Source organism: Rhodamnia argentea, chromosome 5 (genome assembly GCF_020921035.1).
Source record: "Rhodamnia argentea isolate NSW1041297 chromosome 5, ASM2092103v1, whole genome shotgun sequence".
NCBI lineage: Eukaryota > Viridiplantae > Streptophyta > Magnoliopsida > Myrtales > Myrtaceae > Rhodamnia > Rhodamnia argentea.
This window is the reverse complement of record NC_063154.1, coordinates 7,063,429-7,076,072: the sequence shown is the minus strand read 5'-3', so window position 1 is coordinate 7,076,072 and position 12,644 is coordinate 7,063,429. Positions and strand designations below refer to the sequence as shown.

The following is a 12,644-nucleotide window of genomic DNA, read 5'->3' as shown; positions in this document are numbered from 1 at the left end:
GGTTCTTTGGCTGTATTGATGGGAAGAAAAAGTCAAACTCAAGTTTGAGTAAGAACAGTGTAGCGCCTTGATATTCTTAAAGAACGATTAGATGTCAGATCTTTAGTTTCCTGGGAAAGAATGGGATGGCTGATTGGTGGCGGTGGCGGTGGTTGCCTGGTGGTGCAAACATTTTCTGGCCCGGTGGTCGAAGATCTGATATACTCAACTAGCATCAGCCTTTTTTTTTCTGTTTCCTCTCATGTTTGAGAAAAATATGCATGTTTAGTCGATGATCTGATGTTTATGTATGTATCATAGTATTTGTCCATCAAATGTTGTATTATTGTGCTTTTCTTTACGTGCGACAGATGATGATTGAGATTTACTATATTTCCGAGCAGAAAAAAAGTTGACGTGCGCTCCATGCTTGATGCTTATTTAGTGGAACAATCATAAGATATAGGAATATTGCCATTCGAAACCTAAAACCTTTCTCGCGATATACCGTTATCCGTAGTCGAACTTTCTCCATGTCTCGACCATGTTTATTGACAAGACCATATATGGCCAAACGTTACTGTCTAGTTAGGATTAGGGTTTGGCAAATGAATTGATGGTTGGAGAAGATGGATTGGCTTGTTCTTATTAGGGTCAAGCTCAAAACAAAAGGGTTCACTGTAGAGAACCCAGAGAAGACTCTCGCCATAGCTGTAGTTTTAGAACGAGAAGGAACGCAGTCCAGGAAAAATTAGTTGCTGGTTTAGGTTTGCCCTGTTTGTGACTAGACATCCACGGTCTTTCTTTCTTCATAAGGCATAGAAATATGATAAATCATCATTATAACATAACCTAATGGCCAACGGATATATTTAATCATCAAGAAATCAAACCCCCGAATTTGCCCTTCTCAGAGAATAATTGACTAACGGATGGCAACAAAATCAGGCTGTACATGCACACATCTTTACTCTATCAAGAAGGTGATTATCTTAATGGAGACAGATTAGTTTCTGAGGCTGAACTTCGGTGGTATCCCCGAACAATCACGTGGATGCAACTCGGTTTTCAAGCGCCACAGCTCTTTCAATTCATTAGGCTCGCGAAATATTCATACGCGTTTTCATTTATGCTTCGCATTGTTCTATTGTGCGACGAACCGAGAGGGATTATTATAGTAATGCGTCATTAGCGATCTAGGAAAATCAAGGAAATCTGGTCAAAAGGGATATTCAAGATCCCCCTCACTTAAACTGGAGAGGGCCCTGACAGCACAGTTGGGGTTCTGATTACTTTTATTGCAGCTTTGCCTCTTGAAGTCATTGAGCTGTGTCATCGTTACGTGTAAAAACATGTTCATTATATGCCGCAAAAGTTATAGTACGTACACTTGCATTAGAAAACAATAAACTCCGGCTTAAGTGGTTGTCTGAACGGGTTCAAACCCAACTCTGATTTGCGGGTCTCCATAGCATTATTAATCTTAAACTCTCCTTCCTAATCGTCTTCTTTAAATGCTTCTAAAGACAATATACATCGGCGTCACTCTTTCTCCCTCTCCTCCTCTCTCCCTCTCTCCGAGCAAGTTGACATATATGGAGCAAACGACGTGAATCGATATGACAGGAGACTTAATGTCTAAGCAGTGAAACCTAAAACAAAAAAAAAAAAATGTCAGCAGAATAGGAAGACTTGGTGGGGAGATATATCGTCCCCTTCCTTTCTTTATAAGCAGCAGAGAACGAGTCAAGAACCGACGACCACGATTGGAGGGGACAAGTTGCTGGAAGTGGGTCCCGGCACGAATAAAAATAACTCCACGTTTCTTGGTTGGACAACCCCCAACTGGACTTTGAACACCCCCAGGAAAGGAAAAGGCATTTTGACAAACTATCGCAGGATCTGCGGTGAAAATATCATACATATCCCTTCAGTCGTATGTTACGTGCTTAGCCTCGCAGCGACATTTGAAGGTGCACTAGGGTTTTTCTCTCTTAACGTAGCCAGACAGGAATCCAGGCTGTGACAAATGAGGCACCTGATCTTCCCTGCAAGCGTTTGACCTTGCAAAAATTTTGTCAAAAATCTCCGGCGACGAATATATGTAAGCTCACTTGGGGGTTTCATTGAATGCTTTTGCAAATGTCAATGGGGGGTGGTGGCGGGAGGTGGAATTAATTAGGTTTGAGCTCGACATGTTTAAACTTCAAAGTCAAGCAAATGAAGATCGTAGCCATCCGGGGATGAAAGTTGTTCTTAACTACATTATGCCGTCCCATAATGGCCAGGCCTAAATCCGGGTCGTGGATATTCGTTTGCCCCCAGGAAATTAGGAAAACTTTCTCCGAAGAAAACAACTGAAGACACATTATTGTCGGTGCATGAGATACTTTCTTCCAATTCTGAAATCATATTATGTCATAAATCGATTCCCAAAGAGCAACAATGACTAGTGGTTGTTGCAGATTTTTGTTTTGAGTGTGGCTGGAGCGAATCGAAACCTTCAAAATCTTGTGAGATTTGAATTCACACAAGATTTCAATGTGCAGCAATCTGGGGCAGTAAAACCATACTGATGATAAGCATTAACTGAGTTCAGCAACCGAAAAAAATGCCGTGTTTTGCCTGTCGGAAGGAAAACTAGGCAGCAAACTACGCAATACTCTTGTAGTCTTGTGGACAAAGACATAATTCCACAACAACAACCATAATGAGTAACAAGTTGCTCAGGCAGAAACTCCAAAATTAGAGCCTTCTCTGGTTCACAAAGAAGAAGAGGAGGACCCTACTGTACAGATGAGAACAGAACAAAATTGTCACGAGTACTCCAAAGATGGACCAGCCCTCATTAGTCAGCCAAAGAGCCCATTGCATAGGGCAAAAACAGCTAGAAGCTAATCATAGACTAAGTAATAATGTGATGTACCAGGACCACTTGACACGAATATGTGAAGCCATTTACATAACTTGAACTGTCAATTCAAAGCGCGTATTCATCTACGTCAGAATCGCGGTATGATACAATGTAGCTATATTCCATCAATGATACAATGCATTGTACAGGTTATGAAACTTCTTGTGACCCCATTGAAGAGGCAAATTGTCTGGAAGAAGCCAAACTCAGGCCTACAAGTCAACCTTGTTATACGCGCTGCTGCCACTTGCATCTCTTTTGATCAAATTTACAAAACCAGATGAGTCCCATTTATGCTCCTTCGTGCTAAAATGCTGTCAAAATTGATGTTCTCACTACTGGAGGCCGTCAACGGGGACTTAAATTCGATGGCAGCATTTTAGCATGTTGGCTTTCCATCTCTAGAACCATTAGCGACTTTTCTCTCTGATACCGGTTTCTCTTTGCAGAGAGCGCTGTAGAAGGATGAATCACAATAAACACGCAGTAATAGAAGACTCGCAGAAATTGAAGCATCTACATCAACTAATTATCAATACAGCGTAACCAGTAAAATGACTGTCAAAACATACAAGTGTCAACCAACAATTGTACACATTTTTAATGAGCAGTGAGTAGGTGCTAAGATCTTGTGATCTTACAAAAGAACATCTACTATAGCTTGTACTATGTGAGGTAAACATACTGATATTCCCAAAAAAGCAAGAACACCTTAACAACCAGGCATGAATTAGATAATGTGCATATCGTAAAGTAAGCCTTTTGGACTTCCGAAGAGGCTACATGCTCTAGGACCTAATGTATGGATTCACAAAAAAAAGCAGTTAGCTACACTTGCTTTATCTCCAATTACAGGTAAGAACATTGTTTAACAAGCAAGAGATGAGAGAAGAAACAAGATTTCCCACCCACAAGCTAAAAGGTTAGTAATGAGATGTAAGATGCGAAGCAACTATTGTGTAAGTGTATTATGCAAACTAAACCTCATCAAAAGGAAGAAAGAGACCATTCCAAGAGACTGACTCAATGTCAAAGACCATGTTAACCATGTTTTTGAGGAGCAGAACTCAAACTAAATTGAAAGAGATACATCAAAAGTGATCATATATGATATAATCTATCACTGGAGTCTAGACCTATGCCTAAAAATTTGTCTGTCATTGAGAATCAACTAACCAGTGCATTACCTTCATCTTCCATGAGAAACAAAAAAAATTAAATTTCTCAAATAAATAGAGAAAGGAAAGAAGTAAAGTTAGTATGTGTAAGTGATGGCAGAGATGAACTCTATTCCTTTCACAGACATATCGTCAGTAGATGACCATAGCGACTAACTTGAGCACCTTCAACTATGCTGTAGCTTTAATTAACTGTTGGAGTCGACGCCCAACCAATTAGCGGGGACATGATTAAGGTAAGGGCCCTAGCCTATGAAAGTTTTACTGTTTCGACAAGAGAAGTACATTAACTCTGAAACCCTTGTCAGGTATGCCAACACCTCATTCATCTTTATCATCACATTGCAATCATTGATTAATCTATGAAACTAAGGTGACTAATGTTGATACGTAGTCAATGGAGACAATGATGAAAGCATCTTTTCATTAGATATAAAAAGCAGATAGCATTTTACTGGCCAAAATTACCATAGTGCATAATGCTCTCCAATAGCAAGAAGTAAGTCAAAATATGTACTGGCCTAGTTCCTTGAGAGCAGAGGATCAAATGATGCATTAAAACACCACAAAACTATCCGCATCTACTTTTACTTTTGGCTGACTGAACATTTCAGTTTGAGCCTGGAAGAATTAAGATCTGCGCTTTATAGTGATTCTGCAAACAGCAGTTCTAACATCTTCAGAGAAATACATTTAGTGCGATAACTATAACCAGAAATGCTAAGCAAGAAGCTGCAACCATTGTACGTCTCCCAGCATATTTGGAGTATCATGCACAGTGTGCAAAGCGTAAGGATAAATTGGTTTAATAAGACAGTAAGGCATACCAAGCAGATCCAGCTTTCTCTCCTCAGAAAATGGTTAGATTGAACATGCAGAACATAGTGAGCGAAAGAGCAAAAATCTGTAGGACGATAAACCAATGGTTTCTGACATCAACTTACACATCAATTCATGAGGTAGTGCAAAGTCATAATCATGCCTCCCCCTTCTTATGCAGCATATGTATACCACCAAAAGCAGCACAGAGAGCACAACAAGACAAGATATGGCTATGCCAATTTTACCACCAGTGGACAAGGCACCATTTTCCCAAAATAGAGGACATGCAGGCAAAGAAGGTACACCACACAAGCCTTTGTTACCAGAGAGGCTGTACAACAAAGGATAACGTTAGAGAGTTATCCAACTTATAAAGTAGGATACTATACTAGTGAACAATATACAAAGGCATAAAGGATGCAAAATCCAGAAAACTAGGGAAATAACACATAGTTCCAGACCCAGAACATGAATCACGACTCAAGAAATTTGTTATGAAACTTCAGTTATAGCAATCTATTTGTTGCATCTCCAAATGCAAATTAAGTTTTGTTGAGCTATGGAATCCACAAAGTTTTCTGAACAGGACTTAGTGGAAAGAGATAATAAGAAGATATTGTGCAAAAAGTAATTTTCAAGTTAACGTACTCTATTTCTCCACCATGAACACCAATTGAGTAGACTTCTTCCGGCACTCTTCCCTCTAATTGATTACCATTCAATAATCTGGGCCATCAAAGAAAAGAAAGAATTGTGATGAGGCACTAACAGAATCTTAAAATCATCCACTTGCTTCAATAACATCTCCAACACATGATGACAAATTTCAAGCACTAGTCAAGAGCAGCAGCAAGGGTGCACAAAATTAAGGGCATTACATCCCGCGCTTTGGAGAAAACTAATCAACCGTGTGTTAGTGTATTTTCCTCTAGAGATGATAAAAATGCCATTGTCCTTGCAGAAATAATTTAGGCCATGTACTTTTCTCCAAATTGGTACTTCCGAGCGCATGATTTCTAAAAAAAAACCCGTTATCTATTGTGTTGTTGAGTCTATCCTCTACTTATTCAACTTCAACAACTAAGTCACACCTTTTCACCACATGTAGAATACTAATAGGCCAATACATTTGAAATAACTAAAATCATTTGTATATTTCAGATACGCAAAAGGAGGAAAGAGAAGTCCATCCATAGTACCTCTTCTGGCCCTACATGAACAATACTCATTCCATACCACTAGGTATATTACAACATCTAGCATTTTTCATATGCTAATTAGCATTGTTGCATCCACCCTTTATATTCTAAATACAAAAACAATGCTTAACTTTTACCAGGACTAAACAAAGGGAAAACACTTACACAAGCTGCAGATTTGAAGCTGCTAGACTATCTGGAATGAAACCCAAAAACTGATTATTCGATAAGTCCCTGCAAAATGCAATTGACAGAAGATAAGTATGTTTGCTGAACAGTCTTTGCAGTGCAAGCTGCTTCTGAAGATGCGTAGAAGACATGCACTCTTATAAAAAGGAACGATATCAAGGAAGAAAGAACTCGACCCAAAAAAAAAAAAGGGAAGAAAGAACGTCCATGTGGATTACTAAAAAAGAAAAGATAACAAAAAAAACAAGGAAATGGTAAGGCATGTGACTTCAATGCTACAGATGCAGGGAAAAAAAGAAATGGTGAGGAATGTGACCTCAATGCTACAGATGAAGGCTCACAAAACATTACATAGCAATTGCATTGTTGACCTTTGGGTCTTTTGCAAGCCCAAACACACCAAAAGGGAATGATAAAAAGGATATAGTTGATATACATGGAATAAAATCACAAGTTCACTCCGAGTGTTTTTATGGCCTGAGTACGGGGTTGACTCAATCAAACCTTCAGAGGACAGGGTTTCAAGAAGTTTCACATAATAATAAGCCAATATTTGTCTAATGTAAGGTGACATTCCACGGGAAACGCACTATTTAGATAGCCGCCTCTGAATATTATAACTAATTTAACATTATATTTTTTCTGAATATTATATTATATTTAGATTGGCTTTTTCGTTTTTTAGTTACATTTTTTTGGGCAAAAGAACAGCAGAAATGCCAAAATTTGTGTATGCCACTCACTTTAGTGCCGAACTTTTTTGTCGGCTCGCTTTTTTTTTTCGGATCACTTAAGTGCCAACTTTTTTGAAAAATGATCAAAAGTGCCAACTCCGATATGCTTGGCCGGAAATTCTACGTGGCATTTTTTTATTAATAACTTAAGCTTATGTGGCTCACCGGAGGATCCAGTTAGCAATAAAAAAAGCTAAAGTTAAAATAAATAAAACATTAAAAAATAAGCAAAAAAATAGAAAAAGTTCAAAAAAAAAAAAAAAAGAGAGAGAGAAGGAAAGGAAAGGGCTTGCACAGCCCACACCGTCATTGCCCCACCATCAACAGCAATGATCGGCGCCGGTGGCAGCCCCGGGGGAGGGCCGCGACCCTCGCCCTTAATAACAAATGCCACATAATTAGTTTGGCTGGAATTTCTCTAATTTGGTAGTTAAGTAATCGTTTTTTCTCCGATTTGGCAATTTAGTGAACAAGCGAAAAACTAGCACTAAAGTAAGCGCCACAAATTTTGGCACTTCTGGTGTTCTTTTCCCCCTTTTTTTCTTAAGATTACCTAATTTAACATTATACCTGCATTTTCAGGGAAGATACAATCACCAATTATGAAAAGACTACTAACGGTATCTACACTATATGCAACAAAGAATAGGGGGTTTACCCTGAACTTTTAACCGTTTATTGACAAAAATGAAGCAGAAATATCAGGGAGACAGAGAATTAAAAACACCGAAAACATTAAAGGAATCTAATTCCCCAACGAAAAAAACAGCAGGATGATTTTCATACCCCATGAGATTACTAATAACTACAATTGTGATATATTAAAACCTCGCTCATATTTCTAAGTCATCAGAACTTAAAGACAGCTGAACTTCCACAAGAGATAGGAAATCCTCAAGCAGATGATATTAACTCTCTCATTCTTCTCCTTTAGTGCCTCAACACCACCTCCTCCACCCCCTCCCCCAACCCAAACCAAACAAAACCACTTCTTTTCTATTGGTGCCAGTAGCGTATAGTTCCCGCTTTTTTGTATTTGTGCTTTATGTGGAAGATGATATAATTTTCTTCATAGCCTCTACTTTTTTCAACCCCTCCGCCAAGACTTTTCCTTTTATTCTCTAGTTGTTCCTATGATGAAATTGGAAGCTTTTTTGTGGGACCCTTGATTTATAATTTTCACGTAAAATCTACACAGTGTAGCGCTTCACTAGTCATGTGATTTTTGCAGCAGGGCCTTACCACAATGCATCTCAGGTGAACGGAATCCTCCTCAAGTAAGAGCAACATGCAATTTTAGCAACAACAATGCACAAATTAAAGCAGCGATATGAATGCTTTTTATGCAATAATTCTGAACTCACAATTTCTTAAAAACTTTTATGCAGTTACTATTAAGATAGTAGCATAGTAAACTGACAGAGCTTCAAATACTTACAGTCGTACAAGAGATTTTTGACCGAGCCCTGATGGAAGACTACCCCCTAAAGAATTGGAACTTAAGTTCCTGCAGTCAGTAAGGAAAATTATCAGTATGTCCTTTAGGTAATACCAGCTCAATCGTTCCCCTTCTCTGAAAAGGAAAAAGGAACAGTAGACCAACTACGTCTAGAGATGACAAATTGAGAACCGAATTTAGTTTAATATTCCAATTTTGTAGTTACACAAAGAAAAACATCCTCTGCTTCTCTCCACAGAGAATGCCCTGAAAAACACCTCATATTGATAATACTATGAAAACTAGAACCCCAAGATTAAAACAAACGCAGGAAGGCTTTGATGATAATCAAATGGCTTTGCGGCTGTTCCATAACCTATATAAAAAGGAAAATGAAATAACTCTAGCATTTTTTACAGTGATGTGCAGGTGCACATTCTAACATGTCTGCAAACCAAAAGCGGTCCTCATGCACTTGTCAGTACTAGCTTCTTGCCTAAGACTTCCAGTGATGTGAGAATTATCACTAATGAGGGGGAAAAGAGGGAACGAGAACATGCATTGGTAAGGAATACTCTCGTTGCTTATTTGTAGAAAAAATGGTTAAGTTGAGGGTTCTGATAATGACAAGAATCTGTAATTCCTCTTCATCAGGATGCTCCGACATCTGTATTGGAATTAGACTGACATAACTTAATGTGGATCCTTTAGGTGGCAATGAATTTTGCCAAGCAAGTTCTTTCTTCTTGAAAGTGTTAAGAGTACGGAAATGAGCTGAAGAGAACTAATGGCTTATTAAAAACGCTACAAAAAATAGAAAAGCAAGAAATGACCATGTTTGAAGCATTTTTCTACGCCGTAATGCAACAGTAGTAATGGTGGAACCATGAAAGCACAGATTTGATGGTTGATACTTACAGGCTAACCAAGTTTGACAGGAGACCAACTTGATCACTTATAAAGCCCTTCAAGCCTTGACTTCCAAGATCTCTGAAAGGTGTAGGCGTGTTTCAATTGTTAAAGCTCGATGGGAAGAACCAAAATTAACTTGCATCAAGAGAGAGAGAGAGAAGAGAGAGACGTGCGGAGAGGGAGGGAGGGAGTGGGGGTTTGGGGGGCCCAGGGGGGGTGGGGGGGGGTGAGAGGACACTCTTGCCTATTAGATGCTTGCTAAAGGAAAAGTCCATATAGAGAGAGACATCTGCACTTCTGCATACGTACTACCAACAAAATTATTTCAATAGAGATCTCGCGATCTAAGGTTACCGTGTTATGGCCCTGTCGAACCTGCTTGTTCCGGAGTACAATACAGGCCACCAACCATATCCTAGTTCCAGAATTCTGAGTTAAATGCTATTGTTCAGGAAGATTATCCATATTTGAGTAAACTAAATGGAAGCACTCTCAGTGTAACAGCAAAAGAAGCAACAATTACAGCTTGAAGCCAGATTATTTCTGCTTTCATGTAATTGTAGTTTGAAACTAGCATACCCCCATACAGCTACCTTCGTTGTCTTAATTCCTAAAAGTTACAGGTAAAGCAGATGATAAAGGATTGCTTACATCTGATAAATTACAAGAGCAGTTTTGTCCTTGTTGGTATGGCATGTCACTCCCTCCCAAGCATCCCAATTTGTAGGAGCGCAAGGATCGCCATTCCAACCCATTCTATCCGGAACACGAAGCGACTCCTTCAATGATCTCATAGCAATCACTGACAATAACAAACAAGTCTTTGCAATTATCTCTCCTAAAACATTAGTATTACCATTGTGAGAGATTAAAATTTCTCCCAGGGTGTCAATACATAGGATAGCCATTAAGAGTTCCCATCTTCCAATATCATGAAACTAGAAGAGAAAATTGACAAACAGGCATTGGTACTAGAGATGTTCCATTAGGCCACATGGAGACCTTTCTACAACAAAAAATTTATGAAAGGTTATGTGCTTCAACTTCAAACGGATAACTAATATTTCAAGTAAATGTTGGCCACTTACACCTTACTCCGAATGTCTTTCTTATTGATGCATAAGCAAGGTTTCTTTGGCATCATTTTTCCCTTGGCGATGTGGATCATTGGAAAGGAAAAGACATGTAGTTTGATATTTCCTCTCAGCCATACAGTCGAGCATTCTTTATCTGACATGAGCAATTGAAGTGAATTCTCCGAAGAGAAAATTGATACAAAATGCATTTCCAGTAATTGCCAACTTAAGATCCATTAAAATGCCCATCTATCACAGCTTTAACTGTCTAAGGTTCCAGCAAATGCCCAAATTCCGGAATAACAAATGTATCCAGCTAGCTTTCGGCTTTAATGGCTTTAATTACAGTACAAAAAAATCAAAATTAGAAGAAGAATGATTTGGTCAAAGTCTGCTTTTGACTAGTACATCTAATCTCCCTAACCAGAAAAGTCAAAACCATATAGACCGGCGAAAATCATCATCAATTTCACTCCCAAGTACATACCTTGCTGGGGATCAGTAGCAAGATCGGCAGGAACCAGCGCGTAGTTCTCGATTCCGCTAATCAATGGGGCACCAACAACAGGTACCAGCTTCACATCCAACACAGTACTGCTCAAATTCTTCACGGTGTAATGCCAATCGAAAGCCGCAAATCGTCCGACCTCCTTATAAATATCGATCCTCGTGGCGTTCGCTCCGTTCACCATGACATCAAACACCCTCTGGCCTGCCTTATTCACTCTCGAATCGATCTCCGCGAAATGGAACCACAACAAGTAATCCAGCTTGGCGTCCACCTGCAATTCATACTCCAGGGCCCCCATTTGACCCGCTGTCGCCGCAGTCTGGTACAATTTCATGGGGAAATAATTGGGTTGCTGATTGGTCCCCGTGATACTGGTCGCGGTCGAGATAGCATCAATTATCTTGCGCGTGTTGGCGGTCCGGGAGTTGTAATCTGACTGCCAGGACCGGCCGAAATAGTCGGCGTCGTTGCTGAAACCCGGCCCCCACTGAGGGGAACCACAATCCACTCTTCCGTAGTTGACCAAAATATAATTGCTACCTACGGATGCGGAATCGTAAGATAACGGATCGACTTGAACGAGCGAGAGAGACCCGACTACCGGGGGATCGGTGGCAATGCTGTAGAAGCAGACGTCGGCCTCGCCGTCGTTGACGAAGGCGAAGAGATCGGAATAGGCGCCGTCGCGAGCGACGGCGCCGGGCCAGGGGGAGCGCCAGCTGAAGACGAGGGTGCCTTCGACGGAGGCGTCGAAGCTCGGGGAGTGGGACTTGCCGTCGTAGTTGTCGTAGACGGTGAAGGTGCGGACGTAGTAGCGGCCGGGGGGCAAATCGGGGACGACGTAGCAGTTCTTCTTGCCGGAGGAGAGGGGGAAGTAGCGGAGGGTCTTCTCCTGTGGCTGCCGGAAGTGGAGGGGCTCCGAGACGACGGCGGCGGCCCCGCCGGTGAAGAAGCGGTCGGGGAGCCACGTGGTGTTGAAGGAGTCGACCGCGAGGGTGTGGCCGCCGCAGTCTATGTGGTAGGAGACATTGCCTGCGCAAATGGAGATATGGGTCAGTCAGTTAATTACAGTTATAGAGAGAGAGAGGGGGGGAGTTGAGCTTACCGTAGGGATATGGAGTGGAAGTGGAAGCAGAGAGGAGAGGGAGAGAGAGGAGGAAGAAGAGAGAGAACATGCTCTGCTTTGCTTCCTCTCTGCTTCCGCAATTTTTCCCCAGCTCCTCTCGCCTTGGCTTTTGGCGAGGTGTTGCAGCAAAACACGAGAGCGATGAGGAAGTGCAGAGAGAGAGTGTAGAGAGAGAGTGAAGCTTCTGAGGAGAGAGAGAGAGAGAGAGAGAGAGAAAGCTAAGATTGGAGCGTCAAGCTAACAAGATTCGGATTTGGGTAGGAAATGGCGACGGAATTTCGGCTTCCTTCGGAAATTGTGACCCAACTACTCCTTCCAGTTTCTAGTTAGAATCATTAAATTGGGTTCCCCCCCTTCTCCCAAAACAAAAATCATTCGAAGCATAAATTAATACGGTGACATTTTTATCTTAAATTAATTTTGTGAATTATCAAGATACGTATGTATATGATAAGTTTATCTCAAATTAATATTTGAATAATCAAATACTTCAAGCAAATTACCTCAAATTTATGTGGAATTCAGCGTAAATTTACCATACCAATTGAGATTTTGTCATGTATCAT

General features: G+C 40.5%; 1 protein-coding gene across 1 annotated transcript; it reads right to left on the bottom strand.

The window, feature by feature from the left end:
* Window positions 1–2,754: 2,754 nt before the first annotated feature.
* On the bottom strand, window positions 2,755–12,292 carry LOC115752258 (receptor-like protein 4). Its single transcript, XM_030690369.2, has 9 exons — window positions 12,058–12,292; window positions 10,929–11,984; window positions 10,017–10,167; window positions 9,372–9,443; window positions 8,454–8,522; window positions 6,258–6,326; window positions 5,542–5,619; window positions 5,016–5,224; window positions 2,755–3,348 (listed from the first exon to the last, which is right to left on the bottom strand). Exons 1-9 carry the CDS (start codon window positions 12,125–12,127, stop codon window positions 3,242–3,244), a joined length of 1,881 nt encoding a protein of 626 aa, XP_030546229.1. The 5' UTR covers window positions 12,128–12,292; the 3' UTR covers window positions 2,755–3,241.
* Between the last annotated feature and the right edge of the window lie 352 nt (window positions 12,293–12,644).